Source organism: Cyprinodon variegatus, unplaced genomic scaffold (genome assembly GCF_000732505.1).
Source record: "Cyprinodon variegatus isolate N-32 unplaced genomic scaffold, C_variegatus-1.0 Scaffold436, whole genome shotgun sequence".
NCBI classification, from domain to species: Eukaryota; Metazoa; Chordata; class Actinopteri; order Cyprinodontiformes; family Cyprinodontidae; genus Cyprinodon; species Cyprinodon variegatus.
The window spans coordinates 462175-484064 of record NW_015150889.1 but is presented as its reverse complement, the minus strand read 5'-3'; the positions used below and the strand labels follow the sequence as shown (position 1 = coordinate 484064).

The 21890-nt window shown below is 35.7% G+C and overlaps 1 protein-coding gene across 1 annotated transcript in view; it reads right to left on the bottom strand.

Annotated features, from left to right (window-relative positions):
- Positions 1-21890, bottom strand: part of LOC107093633 (receptor-type tyrosine-protein phosphatase N2-like) — a 281824-nt gene that overhangs the window by 121161 nt on the left and 138773 nt on the right. The window contains exon 12 of the mRNA XM_015388814.1: positions 6698-6762. Coding sequence (XP_015244300.1) covers positions 6698-6762 — 65 coding nt within the window. The remainder of the gene's footprint in view (positions 1-6697; positions 6763-21890) is intronic.

The following is a 21890-nucleotide window of genomic DNA, read 5'->3' as shown; positions in this document are numbered from 1 at the left end:
AGATAGATAGATAGATAGATAGATAGATAGATAGATAGATAGATAGATAGATAGATAGATAGATAGATAGATAGATAGAGCAGACCATCAAAACTTAGTTTTTTTTATGTTAATATCCTTTAGGTAGTTTCAATTTTTCCTTGGCCAAACTTTTTTGTAAATTGAAACACAACGTCAGACGGGTTTTTTAAGTGCCAAGGATTAGATTAATTGAAAAAAAAACACAGAAGACTCCAAAATTCTTATATGTCTTAGTTAAGTGAAATATCACTAATGGAAAAGCAAGTCTGAATGTCAGTTCTGCATCCAATTTATCAAGCTGTGTCTTGTAACCAGGTAATCTGACAAACACATGGGTTGATGGGTTGAATCTCTAAATGCATCTGGCCTTTAGTGCCCCATGGCGAGCTGTCATTATCATATCAAAGACCTTTTGGTTGCAGACAGAAAAAGGAGAGCCAGCACTTCAACAGCCTCTCCATCTTATATTTGCATGACCCATTTGAATTTCTACGGAAAGAGATGTAGATGGATAAAAGAGTACAGAGAGTGCATGAAAAAAAAATGAAATAATAAAAAAACACCCACACAAAACACTTACATTTAGTTTCGCATCATCACTAATATGAACCTCATGAACATTCTGTCTCCATATGCAAACTGTCTGCTTATGAATGTTTTGGTTTTATGGGAATTTTTTTTTCCCTTTGTGACAAACAGGTAGGACTGAGCAACATGGTAAAGAGATAACCTTGATCCAAGGCATGTGTCTCTATGCTTCATGAATATACTCTTTAAGATCCAGCTCTGCCTTCACCCTACAAACAACAAAACTATGCCATTGCACATAATGCTATCATCCTTCTCTCTTTCAACCTCACTTATCTTAGGCAGTAATATGTACTTTTCATAAAATCATTGTAAGGCCATTTCACCGTGGCTCCCGTCGCTTCGGATGTTATCATCGCCTTAAATGGCCATTATTAGTGATTAACATATCACCAGTATGCTCAGTGGGTTGTTATCACCGAGTGAATCCTAACCCTAAGATAATTCCTACTTTACCCGCAAAATTAATTAATGTACTTATGTGTAATCTGAACATAATTTTAGTAGTTCTTCATCTACTGTATGGTAAAAAAAAAAAGTTGATTGGCATGTCGCTCAACCCCTCCCAAAAAAAAATCATATCGTCAATTGAGTTGACATGAAATCAATGTTACTTAATCATGTGGAATTCACCTGAAGAAAATTCATCGATAAGCTGTATAGTATTGGCCATAGAAACCTACTAGAAGGTAAGGGAGGCGAAATCTGAAGCCTTTCTATGTGACTGATAACCGCTTATAACGGCCATTTAAGGGTTGATCGCATCTGAAACGGGTGGTGGGTCTGTGGGCAGCAGGAAAGTCCATCAATACAGTCACCTTTATATATAAACAAAAAAAAAACCTTAAAAAGAACAAAGACAAAAGCTTTATTATCAGTTTTATGATAGTGAACATTACTAGGGTGAGACATAATAGAATAAGCTAGAGTTGAGTAGAAAAGACTTGACAAGATTAGTCTAGTTTACTGTGGAATAGAAATACATTTTATTGTCCTGCAGTGGGAAAATTCAGGTGTTTCAGTGGCAAAACAAATAAGCTATAAAAGCATGGAAGTGCACAAAAATAAAAATAAAAAATAGCCTCTACAAAACAGAAAAAACTGTGCAGGTATTAAAAGTAATAAGATCCAACGATCCTCTAAAACTTTACTTCTTCCCCTCTGCCACTGTCTTTGTTGCCACTTTGCCCTCTCTCAAAAACCTGAGCAACCATACTAAAGGGCCAGAGTTGGCATGAGGCACTGCACATTTTCCCAAGTTTTTTTTTTTTTTTTATATTGATCAAAACCTTTGCTTGGATGTAAATTTACTCCAGTTTCACATCCTGTTTACTGCTTACACAAGCTTAATAAATGAGACCCCAGGAGCTTCCTGTGAGGATTTTTTTCTATCTCTGTCTTTGATTACTTTTGTACTTTTTGCATTTGTTGATGAAAAAAAAGACCAACAACGAACGATACAATTGGCTGCAAAGTGAGCTTTCTTAGTTGACCAATGCAGTTTATAAATCCAGTGTAGAAATAAAGCAAACAGCAAACATCTCTGGGAATTGCTGACAATGTCCCAGTCCTGCTTCATTCTTACACACTATTTAGTTCAGGTTTAATAAAACAAGTTATGCTGTCCTGTATATAAAGTGTTGGTAATGAGATCAAATAAGAGTTATTTAAAATTTGTTTACGTGGTGTCACAAAGTTATAATTAATGTATTCCTGCTGAGTCATTGGATAAATATGACATTATCTTCAATCTATTCTTCAACTTAAGATCAGTTCATGCTAATAAAATGTTGGAAGAAGTTGAAAAGACATTTGCGTCCATCTTTTATTTTGGTCTTTTTTAATTTTATTGGTGGTTAAACTAAGGTAAAGTTTTATGAAAAGCTTTCAAAGCAAAACTGAACATTAAAGCAATGATAGCTAAGAAAATTGGTAAATACTTTTTTTTTTTCTGATTCTAAGAATTAATTCAGAGTTCTTGCAAAAGTGTCAGTTGGGAGGTCTAATAAAATATCCAGTGCTTAGTTTATTCTTTAAAAAATGGTGCATATTAAATAGTGAAGAAAACGAATAGATAAATTAGAGAAAGAAGGAAAATTAAGTAGGAAAGCTGTTTTTTTTTTGTTGCTCAGTTGTTCGGAGGCTCTTTATTATGTGCAAAAAATGTAAGAATTATTAACAAAACAAGCAAAACCACAAATCAAATCTTAGGGAAAAAGTAGATATACCTAATGAAGATGGTTTTTAACAGCATTTAAACCAAACACAGAAACATATGAAGTGATGCATTTCAGGGAGGAACAGGTTTAAAAAAAAATTTAAACACGTCACGAATCATGAGCAGGAGGAGATTGGTAGAGTGAGTCTGGGAATATTGAACAAGACATCTATTTTTCAGACATAACGGGATAGCTGCCAAATCTGACTGGTATTTAAATATTATTCAAATAAAACAATAAGATTAGACATCACTGAATTTTTTTCATGGATACTGGGCTATTCATGTCAACATTGTCATATAAATGTGTGTTTAGTTGGCTTAGGGCCTTAAAAAAGGTTTGTAATTTTGCACATATGGTACGTATTTACCCACTTCTGAAGGTAAGAAATGGAAATGCATTTAGGATACTCCAATACCTGGTAAATAATAAAACTGTAACTCTGAAAATATATCATTGTATTGCTGACCTTTTGTATGCAATACAAAGCAAAACTGCCAACACCCATGTATATGAATGTAAATTGCATTCATATACATATATGAATGTAAATTACATTGATATAGAGCTACTGTATGTATATAAATGTAAATATGTGACATTCCTAAAGGCTAACAGACTTTATGACACTGTTTGCATTAAAATTATATATTAAAAAATAAGGCCACTGAGAAAATACAAAAAAAAAAATGTTGCATACAGAACTGAATGCCATTAAAATCTCCAATAATGTTTCAGAAAACTACTGTTAGACAGTTTTATAAACAGCTTTATAAATAAAAATAAACTCAACAGGCTTTGTTAAATAAAGTTAGGTAAAAGTTTAATGTTAATATTATCGGTAACCTACCCAGGATTTATTCTATTACGTCGTAAAATAAACTAAAAATCAATGAATATTAGGTAGCAGTGAACTGCAACAATTCGCCTGATTAAAAAAATATCTTATTTGAAATGATAATAAAGGTTTAGTCCAAAATACTCAATAATGCCTAAAAGTGCAGTTTCCTTTATAACACAATCAGAGGCGTTAAATGGATCCCAATTTCAGTATTGTCAAAAAGCTGCATTATTTTAAATAGTCTTAATACTTTTTTATGTCAAATAATCAAACTTCCCTTTCAAAAGCCATTTATTGGTGGTGGTCTTTAGACAACATGAAAGCATGGATTAATTCTGAACTTTTTGGGCGGTTTAGGCTGATAGTGGTGGTGGGTATTTTTTTGGCACCCTTTGGGTGATAAATCCCAAATATTTTTTTGTTTTTTTTTTAATGCTACACTCTACCCGAGTTGCATCCTTTTATGACCATGTGTGATACTTCTGTTTATGGCTACTTCCAGCAGGTTATTGCACCATCTCACAAAGCTTAAATCACCACAAAATGGCAGCTTAAACTTGTTAATTGCACAATTGTACTGCAGTGGCCTCTTGGGTCAATCATCTTACCTCGAAGCACCTCTGACATGTAATAGATATCCCGCTTCCGATATGTGCACCTAAAAAATCAGCAACTCCTTCTATGGAGTATTCCTGAAAAGACGTGTGTCATGTTTCCCACAGACATTATAGCTGTTTTAAGCAGCTTAAATGATGGTAAAAATCAGAAGCGATCGTTCTTCCCTGCCATCCAAAATTCCCTATAATTTTGGACTCATTCAAATTGTTAAAAGTATTGAAAGGACCTATCTTGGTCTACAAAAGCACAACTTTGTCCACCAATGTCTTTACAGCCTGCAGAAATCCAATAGGTTTTGGCACAGCTTCAATGAATCCTAAAGTGCACAGAAATGGTCAAATAACTGGTGACGACAGCAATGCTAGAAAATACATTGATGATCTATATTTGAACATTTAGTTATCCGTTTATTAAGACCTGCCACAGATTCACATACTGTATACTGTGTATTCATAAAAAAAAGACATGGGAAACTGAAAATCTGATGAATGCAAAGTCAAATATGAGAATTTATGTGTGGAGATTTTTCACACAGGTGATTTAAATGAGCAGCACCTTTCAAAACTCTTACATTTCGGTCACTCTTACATATGCTTGCAGCTAGTAACTCCTGGAATAATAACTATGCTAAGGTGCATAAACTTTTAAAACCCTGCAATCAATCATAAGTAATTTCTCTTTTCATTTGTTTTGTTTTTTTGTTTTCTTTGTTGCATTATTATAGGAATTTCACACCATTATCTTTTTACTAGAATAACACAGCTTCACATCATTACTACATGAGGCCATTATGATGTAGAAAAAGAATATTCACCCAACTGCTTGCCAAATAAAGCCGACACTCAAAGCTACAGGCTTTTTAAGTTCAGCTTGCAAATCTGACTGAATAAATGGCCTCCTCTGTACTGCTGAGAAACTAACTTCTCATTTGTTTTATTTTCAACCTGTCAGTGTGATGAAGTATGCTAATATTCTCTCTTTACAGTATGTGATAAAACTATGATAAACAGTGTGAGGAGTATGATGGATGCTGTGTTACAGGCTGGGAATTGCTGATTTTTCCTTCGCTTTGGTCCTCAGCTTTGGATGTAGGGAGTTTCTATCGTTTTCTACTCCTTACTCTCTCCTATATTTGATTGGTCATAATTGACTCTTATTTGCAGCTCAGTATTGATCACCTCAAAAGACCCTCCGTCCATCCCTCATCTTCAGCCATCAAAACTTTTTTCTTTTCTCTTGAAACTCGTCTTTGCTAAAACCTTTTCTTTCTCAGGGCTTGCTCCTTTCCCCTATATGAGTGTTGCGAACAGCATGCCGTCATCGTTACAAAATAACTCTTGAATCAATAGTCGAGAGCAGATGCTCAGCAGTCCATTTACGGCTGAGATGGTGGAGAATAACCGCGTAAGGGAATGGAAGAAGAGAAAATATGAGGGAGAATGGAACCAAACTTTAAAGCTGATTTTTGAAAATATTGAGGTACTGCTTACTTTTTAAGATTATGTTTTATTTTATTGTTTTAGTTGTTTAATGATAAAGAAATGCAATTAATACTAGTAGTGACTAACTTTCACTAATTAAGATTATAAGGTTGAAACATCTAGATATATCAATTTAAATCTAAAATAATGCGAATAACAAGTGAGACTTTATAGATATATATATTTTTGAACTCAAAAGTAAAAGTATAGCCTACCACTAAATTAATACTTCATAAATATATTGAAGTAAACCCCCTGTGAAATCAAATGTTTGCAAATAAATAGAACTATATTCTATATGACAAACATGAAATTCTTATAATACATTCTATATCATATAATATCATACTATACCTTATAATAGAAATAATAATAATAATATTACCAATAAAGGAAAACAAAAATTTATATAGATTTAATAAGTGAGATTTTACAAATTGACAAATTCACTAAACCTTGATTTTAAATAATCTGGATAAAAAGATGAAAACAACTATAATCTGCATTTATTAGGACTGTTGCTTACCGAATGCTTACCGAATGTAACTCAGGCTCCAGAGGAAAAGTGTTTCTTTTTCAGAGACAACAGTAAAATGCTGCAGAATTTTTTTTTTACATCATTAAGTCACTTACTTGGTGTTTGGGTTGTGATTTAAAGTTCTAAATGTATAATCAACTACAAAAGGTCTTCCGACTTGACATTCAAACTACTTCATTCATTAAATTCAGCTGAAGATTACTTTAACCTTTACAGATTAGTTCAGTTTTTATTTTATTTTGTTTTGTTTTTAAGCAGTAAACAAGTTGGTAAATAAAAGCCATATCCCAAGTTGTTGTGGAAGCTAGGAAGGTGTTTGCATGCAGGAAATACGCAAATAATCATTTCAGTCTAAGTCAAAGTTCTATAAGTATAGCAAAAATGTACTCACATCAGCAACTCCAGCCTCCAGGATGGTGACCTTGGCTTCTTTCTCCAAATCTGTTTTTTGCTTGACTAAAGACAGAAAACAGAAAAAGTTTATTTTGATATTTTAGTTTAAAACACTGCATGAGAAATACAGATCCACAACAACATTATTTTAGATACAATTAAAGAAAGCAAAAACACAGCGATGTGTTCTGATAAGGTATTAAAATGCTCTAGTTTATTTGACGTATTTTAAAGGTGCTATATGTATACATGTATGTATTTTTGCTAATGTTAAGGAGTGAGATAAAGTCTGACAAACATGCTTTTAAATGTCTAACAATCTAACAATCACATCAAAAACGACAGCTTCATCCAATTAATAACGAATTACTACATTGACATTTCAAGGTTAATTAATTTCTATTTACTCTGCTTTCTATTTTCTAACGTTAGACACAATGCCGATGGCTAACTCAGTCAATATCTTCGAGTCAGTCCGAAATAGCCAGACTAATGTTATGCTGCATGCTATACTATGCTTGTAAACTGCTTGTTTTTGCAGTCGAATGCTACACGCATTTTTACTGCACATCTCTATGGGAGTCGGGAGTACCAATATGGCGGCCGGTGGCTTCACTTTTTGGGCTATCAGCAATCCAGTGAATAAATAGAGATCAGTGGTTTTGACCCATGTGTTGACTCTAATTTAATGGTTTTTAATGCTTTAGAAATAATTTCAATGCCATCAACAAGTACCTCTGACTATATATATACATATATATATTCAATTTTAATGCCAATTAAGGCCTTAATTTAAGGCCCCTTTGTCTAAATAAGTGAGGTCAGTTTCTTTGAGTTAGTCGTGTTCGGTTACAGGTATTTTGAGTAGTTTTGGTTCCTTTGACCTCTTTTCTGGATCCCATTTTGTACTTGTTGCATTTTATTATTTTTGGGTTAAATAAAAGGACACACTTTTTGACATATAGCTGTTACTGCTCGGTCCCCTACACTGATAATATTAAATCAAAACAAGGAATAGGGGGTAGGAAACTGAAACCTCGTTCTGTCTTTACTTTGGGAATCCTGCTTGGTTAAATTTACTGATGAAAAAAAAATCATCATACTGAAAAGAATATGAAATTAGGTCTTGAGAAAACATTCAGTTAGCTCAAAAAAGACAAAGTTTACCTTCTATAATTTTCTGAAGCTATGAGTTAAATATATTCTTGTTTACTTCTTCAGTATGGTCATTTTTTTGATTGTCCCTCATGTTTACAATTGGCCTTTGGATGAGATAAACACTAGGCAGGAGGGTTTTCAGCTTTGCGGAGATCTGGATCGGAGGAGAAGATCTGAAATGCATTTGAAGTTATAGAGGTTATCTTTTAAATCTTTTGCCAAATTAGGCCAGCGCACCTCTAGAGGGCTCAATATTCAACCACTGAAGGCATAAATTAGCCGTTAATCCTGCAAATCTTCACTTCAATAAACTTGGCTTTTTTAACCTGACCTGCCGCTAGGCAAATGTTAAAGCACATTTTCACACAAATACAATTAAACCCTGCAGAGTTCTCCTTTTTTTTTCCATTAATGTAAAGGGAAGCAAAATGGGCTTTAATTGAAATTCATGACAGAGAGCATATTAAAACCAGAACAAAATGTTCTGAAAAAAGAAAGCATACATAATTACATTCACTTTGCTTTGCATCTGAATACAGCAGTGGAAAGAGCAAACCTCCTTTGTTGACACACCAGGCAGATGAAGGATATGCAAATAGCAAGTCGACGCTGTCATACTCCTCCAAAGAGCTCTAACAATTAGTCTTTCAATCTGTCAGAGCATACTTTTCCGCTAACCTTATGCAATGTATGGTCATACTGCAGAACTTGATTGTAAAATATATTCTGTTGAAAATGAAATGAGTTTCTGTATTACTGGCAATACATATGCAATCACCAGCGAATAATAACAATAGTTCCCCTAACAAGATCATCTCCCCTTATCATGGCAGTGGATGTCATTAATTTGGCCTTTTAATTGTTTTTAATTTTTTATTTCTCCTTTAAAGATTCAGTGATCAGACAACAAACACTGTCACTGGATTAAAAAAAGAACAGGTTAGGAGTAAAACACATTTACATTAATTGCGGATTGATTCATGTGACTCAAATAGAAACACAAGCTCACCAGAATTTGGTAGGATGTCATAAAATTTATGCCTGGATGTTTAACAATTCCTACCGGCTCCACAAATTCTCAGTAGGGTTAAGCCAACCGTCTTCCTTCTTTACTTCACCCACTGTGTTTAATGTGTCAGTGGCAGCAGCAGATAATTCTCATAACATGGTGGTACCATTACATTCCTGTCAGTTTGTAGAGTACTTGTAGCTTCGAAAAGCCTCAACTTGAATCCTCCAACTATTCTTCTTGTCATTGAGTCAGCTTGTAACTGGTCAGCACCTTTCCCAGTCAATATTACTGTAAAGCCAGCCTTAAGGCAGGTTTATACTCAGAAACCAGGTCGTCTGCATGTGTGTCGCAAGTTAACGCAGATATGCCTCCACCCAATTTGGAAGAGGAGCACACTCTGGTGCCCCTCTTCCAAATTGGGTGGGGGCATATCTATGCATATTTCGACTGCAAAAACACTATGCATATTTCCTGTTTGGTACCTCACCGGCTTGTTTTGTTTGTATGACCACCATTGTGGAAAATGACTCATGAAGATGGACCAACAAGAGGTGCGCGAGAACGCTGGGACCCTTTTTCCCCCAGGATCCCTGCTGTTTTTCACCCTCATGTCCCTCCATTGTCGCACAAACTTGCCCCTACTTCCTCACCGCCTCTGCCGTATCTAGACCCATATCTAGTTCCTGATTGTCCCTCTTGCGTTGTGGCGTGGAATAACATAGCACAGGCTGCGCTTCAATATTGGGCATAAATCAATAAAATCTGCGTCAAATCTGCAACAAGCTCACGGCTACACACTGCTGCGGGAGTATAAACCGCCCTTTACTGTGGACACTGCTGCTCAGTTAGTTACAAGCAGCGGATGAATGTGGCTTCCATCTACATTAGCATGCATACTAACACCTACAAGTTTATGGCAGGTTAAGAAATGAAGTCTATCTTCACAAAACGTTATCTTGATATATCAAATTCTCACCAATACAAAGAATATATCGTTGAACTCTTAATAAAAACCTAATGGGGAAAAAAAAAGTTAAAATGGTTACTGTGATTTCTTTCATCACAACAAAGTCAGATTGAAGTCCTTAAGTATATTCTTTTTATAGTTTATTTGTGATATTTGTTAATAGATCTGCTGTCTCACCATGTCCCTCTTACAAAAGACATTTTAAAAATCAAGAGTGGTTTATCTAGATAAATAAAAGGTTTCTAAAACGTCTCTTTTTATAAAGATCACGACATATAGCTTGCGATGACCCCAGCAGCTCAACATGTCTTATTAAGCTCCGTCTAAGGATGACATCTGTACACTTCTATTAATTGGTGTTTCAACCATCTGAGAATTTCCTCGCTTTTTTTGCTTAATTCCACCCATACATCCTTCTAAAATGGCCTCCTAACACTTGTACCGGGCAGAAGTACTCCATGCTTGAGTAGTTCAGCCCACACAGAGAAATGCTGCAGGTCCATGTGATGAACTATTGGCTCATTCTTAGAGGCAGCATGAATTATACATTGACTTTTACTTACAGGAACACGACTTTTCAGCTGTGGCTATATCATTCTTTACCACCACATTTTCACCATGGTAATTACTCCATGTCCCATGACTTAAAGTGCCCCCTTGTGACTCTTGGGAGGTGCAAAGAGGTGAGGTGTTTTTTAACTCATTTAAGGTGAATGACTTTGTGTCAAGCCACACAATAAAGCTGCATAATTTTGTTGAACTACTGTATCACATTCTCTGTCGCAGTGCCATTGGAGAAAATAAGTCTATGTTCTGTTTAATTAAACATTTTGTGTAAATATTTTTTTATGGAAAAATCATGCACTAAAGGAACAAAGTTAGTTCTCAACTCTACACAATAAAAACAGTTTGTTGCTTAAACACCTCAGTAAATAAATATGCAAAAACCTTTAAATTGCAACATTAGACAAGCTTTAATTGAGCATTGTTTGTACCTGCACCTACATGCACACATTTAAATGATGCTACAGAAACAAGAGTCCAACATAAAAAGGAGTTTTGAGTGTTGAACATGATTTTTGTACGTCTGGAATCAAGAAATTGAAATGTAATGCAAACGTCTGGCCTCCTGAAGTGATAGGCATTGCAGCCAGTGAGTGTGACTACATCAAAGGCGCCCAGCTCCTTTTAATTAGCCGACAAGTCTTTGGACCTCGAAACACCACGGCGCTACGGCCCACCGAAAAACACAGCCAAGAGCTATTCGGACCATCCGCTCTTCTTTTTTTTCCTGCAGACGGTAAATGAGTCCAAGTCGGATGATAACACAGCTTGTGGACAGGCAAGCTGAGGTGCCTCATTTGTACCCCAGCAAGCTTTCACTGCCGAAACCCAAATTGGATCCATTTCTAAGAGGCAGCAACAGACCAGGTGCCGTGATCAGACTTACTGGCGACTTTTCTTCAGGCTGACAAGCAGCGCAGTGTGAAAATAAGCTGTAATGTGACAAAATGGGAATGAAGCAGCTATGAACTGCAGTCTGAAGGTAAATGGTCTTTGCCAAATCATTTTCTTTTCTCTGTTTTTAAGAATATTTAATCTCCCATTATGATTCTCAGAAAAATTCAAGCTGCAGTGAAAAACTGAGCCTGAAGGGAGTAACCATGGATCAAATCTTATTTCTACAACAGAAAAGAGACCTTTATTTTTTCGCCAAAACAAACAGAGGCGCTTCATTTGTCAATGGTGCCGCCCCCATCCTGAATTTTGCTTTATGTTAACTCAATGTATCTGAGGCGCCTACAGGGAAGCACAGAGAGTGAAGCGGATTGAAAAAACACTTCATTTTTCACTTCTGACAAAAGAAAAAGGCCCCAGCTGGCTCAAAGAGTCATGGACCAAAAGAGGAGAAGCCGTTTCAGCGCCGAGGGGTCGTTATTCCAAGCACTAGCAAACCGCAACGATCCCAACGTAAAGTCCAGACGTCTCGCTCCCCTTTACATTTCAGAGCTATACATCAAAAAGCAAAACGTGAGAAAACTGTCATCACATATGATGAAATTAGATTATGGAGGAAGAAATCAGTATGGCCCCTTTTGTCGGTAAATAGTTGTAACCTTTGTTCTTAATATGACAAAGAAAAGTACTAATGGACATGTGTTGTATACTGTAAAGAAAAAATGAACAGGGTTTATTAATTAGACTATATTTACTACATAAAAAGATAATTCATAAAATAATTGAATGAAGACCTTGTACCATACAAAAAAAAACAAAAAAAACAATGAAAGGAATCAAAAATCCACGTCTTTCTTTCTACATTAGGAAAACCAATATTGTATAGTTCATCATCAACATCACATTACTTGACTTAAGGTTTCAATGAGTTCATGGATGACGCTGAACTTTTTACCACGTCTACAAAAAATCATTTGAGTTAGGAGGATATTTAAGTGTTAATTACTAATATAAAATTTCTTATTTTACTTAGCTGTGTGCTATACTATGAGAGTCATAAATAAAATTATATGTACGAATCTGTCCAACTTCTCCACACCAATAAATGGGCTTTAATTCATAAAAAAAAAAAAGAAAGTTATTTTTTGGTAATTATGAGTAGTTAAGAGATTTTTCACATGAATAAACAGATGGACCAAATGTTTTTCCAGAGTTTTATATAGTTTAACTGTTTGACTGTCAAAATAATACTAAATATATATGTACTGTATATATATATCTAATAGGGTATTTATCATTCAAACATTCTGATCTGTATTACAGTATGACATTTGTTTTATACAGATAAGCACAACTGGTTTCTGAATGAATTTCTGTATTATTTCTATGAATAAAATAAAAGTTATTCCTTATAAGAAATAAAATCTTATTATCCTACCTATTTTGGATTTTTAATTGTTAGCAATAAATATCAGTACTGCAGCAAGTAGGACGTATTCCTACTTGCTAAAACTTGATCCATCCATCCATTTTCTGTCACGCATTATCCCACCTGGGGTCACGAGGGGTGCTGGTGCCTAACTCCAGCTGTCTACGGGCGAGAGGCGGGGTACCCTGAGGACAGGTCGCCAGTCCATCGCAGGACAACACAGAGACAAACAGTACAACCAACCATTCAGGCACACACTAACACCTAAGGAGAATCTAGAGAAGCCAATTGACCTAACAGTCATGTTTTTGGACTGTGGGAGGAAGCCGGAGTACCCAGAGAGAACCCATGCATGCACAGGGAGAACATGCAAACTCCATTCAGAAAGACCTCGGGCTGGGAATCGAACCTAGAACCTTCTTGCCCGACTGAACAGCCCAAAAGCTTCATCGATTTGATGACATTTTTTTCTTTAGGGAGATTTTGACATTAGATGCGTTAAAGGTCATAGAAATGGTATGTCCCTTCAAGGTCCTTCGTCTGTAAATGTGTCAGGTCATCTAACATAACTTCTCCTGGGAATTTAGATGTTTCTTGGACAAGGCAGTTTGCTGAGAAATCCTAAGATCACAACAGGCTGTTTGGTCAGACCAGCCAAGCAGTGTCAGTTCAACAGCTCTACTCAAGGCAGCATTTACCCTCCTAAACCTAGAAAAGTAGTGCAAACTGATGTTCAGTTGCACTTTTCCTGCAACCAAGCAGCAATGCGCTGTTTGATCATATTAACACTGTTAGCATATCCTGCAGTCTTTCTGTACTGTTTATAATTGACATGTGCTCAAGGAATGATCTAGGACTTTCCTTTCTATGTCATTTAATGTGATGTATGTATGTAAAATTTTAACAAAGACATAGGCGGACTTTGGATCAGAGTTTTTGTTAGGTATGTCTGCAATCACTGTTGCATGCAAAATAATGCCAAATTTTCCATTTTAATCCTTTTAATTTTTTTTCATTTGATTAAAAAAAGCATCTCACAGACACTTTAGCCTATAACTTAATTGAAGTTGAGTCTGCATCTCTAATTATGTAAAATTAGTTTGGTTAAGGTTGATGCACTTATGTAACATGCATAATGTGTCTGTGTCCTTTGAGATGTTAAACATCGCTCAGAGCCTTAATTGATGTCATTTAGATATTTGCTTCTGCTCCATATGATTCATTCATATTTTAAAAGGCAGGTAATAAACATCTCTGTTAGTCTACATAAACAATTCATTAAACACACAAGACCCTGGAGACACAGTCAGGAAAACATCCTGACCACCCACAAATTAACAGACACAAAACAACAATCATCTGGTCGCAGTACACAGGCAAAAAGCTTTCACTACCATCGCCACCCCCACACAGTCCAACAATCCAATATAAAACTTTTTTTTACGTATTTGAATAAAAAATAAGCTTTTGCTGGGAAAGTCTTAAAAAAGGGTTTATTTCCTGGAGTAGTGTTGACCTTTAATAAGTCTTGAGTCATAAAACCAAATCCTACGAAAATGGTAATGACCACTAAAACCTTCAAGCTCCAAAAACATTTTGCTCAAATTGCTTCTCCAATTAACTTCTGTTGGACATCTTCAATTCAAAATCTGGTTTGTTTCATAGACATCCATGATTGCACCATTACACCCTTGAGTGCCAAAGCTACCCAGCTGCTCCAGAATGACCTTTATCAGCAGCTAAGAGGTGTAACACCAGCAGATTCACTTTAACTCACTCTTTGATTGTTTCATAAAAACAACATAGACATTTAAGAGCCATCTAAGTATTAACTCATACCCCCCAGCCTGCTTCATTGCGCTCTCCAACTCAAAGCCAGTGTGAAGTAAATGCTGTCGTCCGTATTTGTCCCAGTGGCACACCAGGACTCTCTGCAGACATCTATGTGAACTCCGGATTTTTTCGTGCTGACTGCAAAGGCCAACAGAGACGATCTATGGAAACACACATCTGTGGCTTTGTCAAAACATACATCACTTTTATTTATCTATCAAACAAACCAGACGTGACAGGGAGCAGATTCTCTATGGCACAGCAGCCAGCCAACCTTTTCTTACCTGTTCTATTTAGACGCATGGATGCCTCTGATAAATCTGTCCAAAGATGGAGTCTTTTAATCTGTACTCTCTCTGCCCACTTCAGTGTGGGTTTAATATGTGAAGCACTTTGGGATGCCCATTGTGTTTCCCATTTAATACTCTTATAGGGTGGTGCCAACCACACAGATGGCAAAGAGAACCCAAATCTGATCAGAGCAAGAAAAGGAAAAGAAAAAGCTTGTTTTTAAGAAATACAATGAGGGGATATCTTCTGTTTTTTCCCCCCCAGTTTTGGTCATTTATCTTCCAGGAGGTATAATGATACAAACATTTTGTTAATATTCCAATAATGAATCATTTCAATGTTTTTATTCAGTTGTTTTTAGTTTCTTGCAGACTGTGTATAAACAGTCCCATTATTGTGCCTTGTGAGACTTTAGAAAACTGAGTTATTATCTGCTTACATTCATTAACAGGTATGGAAAAATACATTAAGGCCTTAAATATTAAAAAGATGAAGATAGAAATCCAACCTCTACAGTTTGTACCTTTTCAAAATCATTAAATGTATCAGTACTATACAGCAAAAGTATAACTCTGCTACATATTTGTCTCAAATTTCAAAGTTGTGAATTATACAGCCTACTACCCACCAACAACTAAAGAATTAATTAACTAAAAGCAATCTAAAAGTTTTTTTTTTAAAGAAAAACAAGTTTTTAAACATGTATCTTGTTACTTAGCTGTAGATGTCCTGGATTAATGCCTGGCCTCTTATTTTTAGCATTCCCCCTATATTTTTTTCCCTCTTCCCTGGAACTGTCCTGCCCTACACTGAAAATCGAAATCTAGATAAGTAATTTTTTTCTTAAAATAAGTGCATTTTTTCTTGGATTTGGGAGGTAAAAGAGACATTTTTGACAATGGAACAAGACAATTTACACTTAAAATAAGAAAACACAATTGTATTGTCTTATTTCAAGTGCATATTATCTGATTATCTTAGTTTAAGAGTAAAACTATTAATTCCATTGGCAAACTATCAAATTTACCTACTCAAATTAGGGTAAATACACCTAATTTAAAAAATCTTTACTTGTTTCTAGATTGTTTTTCCAGTGTATAACTTTGATCCTATATCTGTACTGGAAAAACAATCTAGAACTAAGTAAAAATTCCTTATATTAAGTATATTTACCTTTAGTTTTAGTTTGTAAATGAGCTAGTTGGCCAATAGAATGATTATTTTTACTCTTGAAATAAGATAATTAGATAACATACACTTTAAATAAGACAATGCGGTTGTGTTTTCTTATTTTAAGTGTAAATTGTCTTGTTCCATTGGCAAGATGTCTCTGTTACCTCCTCAATCCAAGAACAAATTAACTTATTTTAAGAAAAAATGACTTATCTAGATTTCAATTTTTTCCAGTGTGCAACTGTTATTGTTCTCAACACCTACAACACCTTTATTATCACTGCATTTTTTTTATCTTTATCTCTTCATATTTGTCCGCATCCCTAACTCTTCTATCATTTTTTTTTTTTTTTATTGATCAGGAGACTAACAGATATGGCCGGTAGCGTAAACGTATTGTCTACTTTGGACAATTTATCAATATGAGTTTTCACTTTTTCCATTTATTTCATCTTACCTGAAGCTTTCTGCATCCTTGTCACCACTATGTCTACTCCTATCCCCCGGGCAGAGTATATATAGGAGGTGTTTATAGACGCGATAAGTGGCAGATGACGACTGCTTGGTGGGCCCGGAGATAGGGCTGCCAAAAGCGAGCCTCCCCCATCTATCAATGCTACCGCAGCCGAGCCACCGGCTCCACGCAGCTGAGGAGGAGAAGGAGGTGTCGAAAAGGTACCAGCTCTCCATCTTCGGATAAAAAAGACCTTAACTGACAGATTGGCAAGAACTCTGGATAATCAAAGTAAATACGGGCGGATGTTTGATGTAGTGTAGGTGGATGGGTTTGTAGTAAAACAATTATTATTCTGGTAGGCAATGAGGCCCAATGTGTTGTAAACAGCTTTCTGGATTTATAGCTCAACCTAATAGCAGCTTTGACTATCAGTCCATTGCTATTTCCAGTAGTTTATACAGTCATGGTCAAAAAAGATGGTAACTTTAGGGGTATTTTCTTTCATTTTGTTTATTTTGTTTCAACTGTTTCACAGGCTTTTACTGTCTAGATCTAAGTTTAAAAATAACTGATAGTTATTACTGTGTGTCTAGTTTAATAATAGTTTAATAATCAGCAAAAAATTTTCAGTCTTAACTACATTCAAAAATCTAGGCTAAGATCTAAACACTTTCACTACAAAAACAACCAAAAACTTAGGAAAAAGGGCTTTAATTAAGTGTATTTACCCTTAATTTGAGCTGGTTAAGAAGATGATCTGCCAATCAAATGAGTGTGTTTATGCTTAAAATAGGTATAAAATAAGATAATTAGATAACGTGCACTTGAAATAAGAGACTGAATTTTTTTTTTTTTCTTATTTTAAAAGTAAATTGTCTCATTCCATTGGTAAAGGGCATCACTTACCTGCTTAATTCAAGAAATTTTTTTTCTTGTTTTAAGAAAAATTGACTAGCTTGGATTTAAATTTTTTGCAGTGTTGACTTATCAAATTTTTACTAGACAATTATTTACATTAAGGTTGTTTGAAATTCTGCCAAGTTTGCCAAGCGTAAATATTCTGAGGTTAGATTGGACAGTCTGGGCAGCTTCTGCCAAAACAAATACTGTGCAAAGTGAGTTCAAGGAGCTGCAGCAGAAGAAGAGGACGAGAGGCTCCACTTACCGATTCTGACAGAAAAATTGACATGGAAAGCCAACACTTAACGCCTCCCTCCTCCATCACTTGCCTTCCTCTCATCTCCCCCCTCCATCTCCTCCGTTCCTCCCTGCTCTTACACTCTGATGGATGACCTTTACAGTACACATGACTCATCTTCTGGACTGTCTGGGTTAAAGAACACATTCAAGAGGCTGAAAGCCGACGGCAGTGCTGCTGGTCAAGAAACAACTTACTTTTCTTCACTGCCTGATAGACGGCTGCTGCAGCCTGGGCCAGTTTGGATAGTTTAGTATCTGTAGGGTGCCAATAGTAATAACATGAACAGTTATGATGCAATAGGACCATATAGACTGATTTTTGGTATTTTTGAACTTGATTTCGCCATTTTCTTTCAACAGTTGAGTTTTTAACAGACCTGATGTGCTTCGCAAAACAACATAACAATATATAGATTCGATTTGGAAAGCTTAAGCTAAAAACATACAAATTATTTTTGTTTAAAACAAGTAGCTCCAAAAACTGTCTGGAAAAACCTTGGCTACTTGTTTTTTTTTTTTTTTACCAAACCCTTTACCCAGGAGACCAAAACTAACCTAATACCAGTAATGGAAACAGTAAACTGAAATGAAGCAAAACAAGATCTTACCAATTAAGACCTGCCATCCTGATGGTTTCTAGTGAGCAACAAACAATGCGTGATAGAAACCAGAACCACATGTTCACTTAGCATAAACCTACAAGATAATTGTATTTTCAGCCACTCACATCCACCGCCTATACATCCTACAGAACATCTGTGCATTGTTAGTGTCATAACATAGGCACAAACAATTTGCCACTAAAAACACTATGGCACTGAGGGATTTCAACAACTGTAAAATCTAATGTGCACTGAAAATATTACATGCATACTTTGACTGTTAGCAGGATAATACACAGACATTACAGTAAACTAGAAAAGGAAGCATCATAAAGCAGCCGGTGATGATAAATATTTTCAGCAACAGTAGGAAGCTCAGTATTCTCATGTTTTCTGCAGTGAGCATACTGTAGCATAATACGGTAATGCAATTGTTGAACCTTTTTGAAATAAGAATGGAATCATTAAATGTTGTGTTTTAGAGGAACTACCAAAGCATTTTGATTTTTTTTCTGTCAAAAAAGGGATGAGAGACACTTTAAAACTGATGAGTTTAACTTTCGACTTCAGCTAAAAAAAAATTATAACTAACTATATATACTATTTTTTTCCACGATCAAGTTTTCACTTATGCAGCAAGGGAGAGAGGAAGAATATGCAAAAATAGAGATGGGGGTTTGTGTTGGTTCTTTCAGTCTGCATCAGGGAAGCTGTTGCTACGTGAAGGTAAATGTGGGAGGAGGACTAAATGTGAAGCTTATTGCAGTCCTCTGTTGTTGTAAAGCACTATACACATACCTTTTACCATACAGGCAATTTCCTTGTAACAATATTCTCATGTGTCTTGGGCAACCTCCCCCTTTTTTTGCAATTATTTGTGAAATTTGTGCTGAGATTTCTGTGGATGACGGGCTTTGGGCAGCCATGTCTAAACTCATAACTGAGAAACGTTCTAATTAGATTTTATTTGGGCTAAAGCATCACCTGAAGCATCTCTTGTAACATAAGTGAAACATCTGGTCACAGAATATGAACAAACAGCCCTATTTTTGTTTTTTTGTTTTAAAATAATTTTAATTTGTGGTATCTGAAAGAGAAAACAAAACTTAAATAGTTATTTTTTTAAAACTCCGGCCCTTTTCAACAGAAAAACTAGACTTTTTTTTTTCCAGTTTGAGTTTTTTTTTTTTTTTAAACAAAAGTGATACGCTTTTCAAGAACAATTAAGATGAAGAACATAAATAATATTGTCAGAGAAAGCTCTAAATTACTACTTTATATGGTGGCATGTTGGCTGTTAATTCTGGCAAAGACATAAGGCGAAGCAAATATTTTTGTTCCATTACCATTCCATAATTGCAGCTTCAATTTAAACCCAGCTTAGCAATGTGATGCGTTATGAAAATTATATGAACAAAAACGATCGACATTTGGCCACTGTTAAGGTGTACACTTTTACTTTTACTAAGCATTTTTGTGAGATTTGACATGTTCAGCTGGACGACGGATCATTTTGCCGGACCTCCCAGCCTTTACGGACAGAACAGACTATGTCTGCACTACTATGTCCATCTTCCCTTCACATCTTAGTCTGCTTTTTGTATCTCTCCTGTCTTCTTCTGTCATGCTCTAAAGGTGGAATTCAAAACACTAAAATTAATGGCTTTCTTTCTCTTTTCTATGGTGTATATCCAAGATCCGTCATGTACAAGGATCTTTTAAGATTTTCAAAGAGTGAACGTTTAAAAACATTTGGCCCTAAAAGTGTTAACATGAACATTTTGCATTGCACTTACATACATGTATTGAGTGCATTCTCTTTTCCAAGCAGCCCGCTGGCATCACAATGCAGCCAAGGCCAAGTGATTCAGTAGTCAGCGAATGGAGGCTCTCTCACTGGAGATTTGCACATGCTTTAGCTCTGCTGATACTCCATTTAAAGAAAGAAATTGTCCATTATGACTGGAGGGAGGACAAGCAGTCTAATCACTGGGGTAAAGAACTTGAGCTTTCAATTGTTTTGCCCACCTCCTCATTTTGCCTGCACCGCTTTTGCCATTCTAAATGCTTCAGGTTGCTCATCTTGTTCACACTGTATTGACTGTAAGCTGGGAACAACACTGATTTATTGGTGAAAATATTAGTAAAGAATGAAAAGAAAAGCCTGACAGTAGTTTTAAAATGAAAATGAAGAAGCTTTGAATGATTTTTTCTTTTTTTTGTCACAATAAAAAAAAGGAAAAATGCCTTATATTTATATTGAACAACCAAAGAAGAAAAACAAACCGATTTTTAAGCAATGGCTTGCATTAGTCTTTTGATTGTCACTGAAGGTTTAGTCATATGTGCAGATTTATTGCTTTTTTTATTTTCATATTTCAGCTTTTGCAAGATGCACTTCAAAATCAAAATTACTTAGAGAACACCTTGCTGTGAAAATTCTTAGATTTAATATTCTGCTATCCATCCTCTGGAATTTATTTAAGAGTGAAGATCCAGTCTAGGATAAGTCTCCTCTCTCTCTTTGGCTACATCCTCCAACTCATCTGAGGACACTGGATATTCCCAAGCCTGGCTTTGAGATATAGTCTCTTTTTCAAGTACCAGCTCTCCCTTGAGGCCCTCTCCCAGGTGGACATGTCCAAAACAGTACAGAGAACTGAAGGAATGCTTAGGAGTTGCTGCTTTTAATGCAGAGATGAGCAACTTATAGGATACGTCCTATGGAGGGTTAGCTGCTTGAATTTATGATGTCAGTCTTTTAATGAGTGCACACAGCTTATGACGACAGTTGAAAGTCAAAAGTTGAACTGATTGTTAAATTAAAAATGTTGTCTTTCAGCTAAGCCCGTCCTTCACCACAGCAGAGTAGCCATAGTGCCATGTCTGCACATTACATGTGCTACTCAGTTCTGATTGCAATTCACCCCAACCACTCCAAGAGAATAACACAATTAAATATTTGGAAACCATTTCTGCAGGCGGGCACTAACTAGCAGCTTTAGATTTGGTTTGTGTAAAAAGAAATTAGGACTGGTAGGTTGATGCTTTATTATAGTTATTTTGGCTAGTTCTTAGTTCATTAGTTGCTGTGAAAATCTTTTGCAGTTTCTTTCTTGTTAAGGTTTCATAATTATAATCTCATCTATTTCAATTTTATTTAGTAGGTAATAATTTTTGAGGTCATGTAAAGTCAGAAATTATGGCCTCAACAAAATACATCATCCACCGTCTTTAGACGATTTCCCTGAACTGTCTCAAAACACATTTTGTTTAAAAAATCAGTTGTGTTCATATGATTTAAGAAACACATTTACCTGATGTGACGCAGCGGTTTGAGCGTGTGGGAATCTTTTTAGAGGAAGCCTGGAGAGAGAGGTCTGACCTAGAGATTGCCAACATCCATGTTTAACAAACTGCTGTCAGTATAGCCTTACAGCCAAAGTAAAGGTGATCAAACATTGGTCTCATGAAAAAGAAACACATAAATAAAAGGGGGCGGTTTCATGTAGGATATGAGAAATATTCTCTATCTTTAGGTCTTTATCAACCGCACCATCAGAGTCCAGCCATATACAGCATACAGTAGAATACATGCTCCAATGCTGATA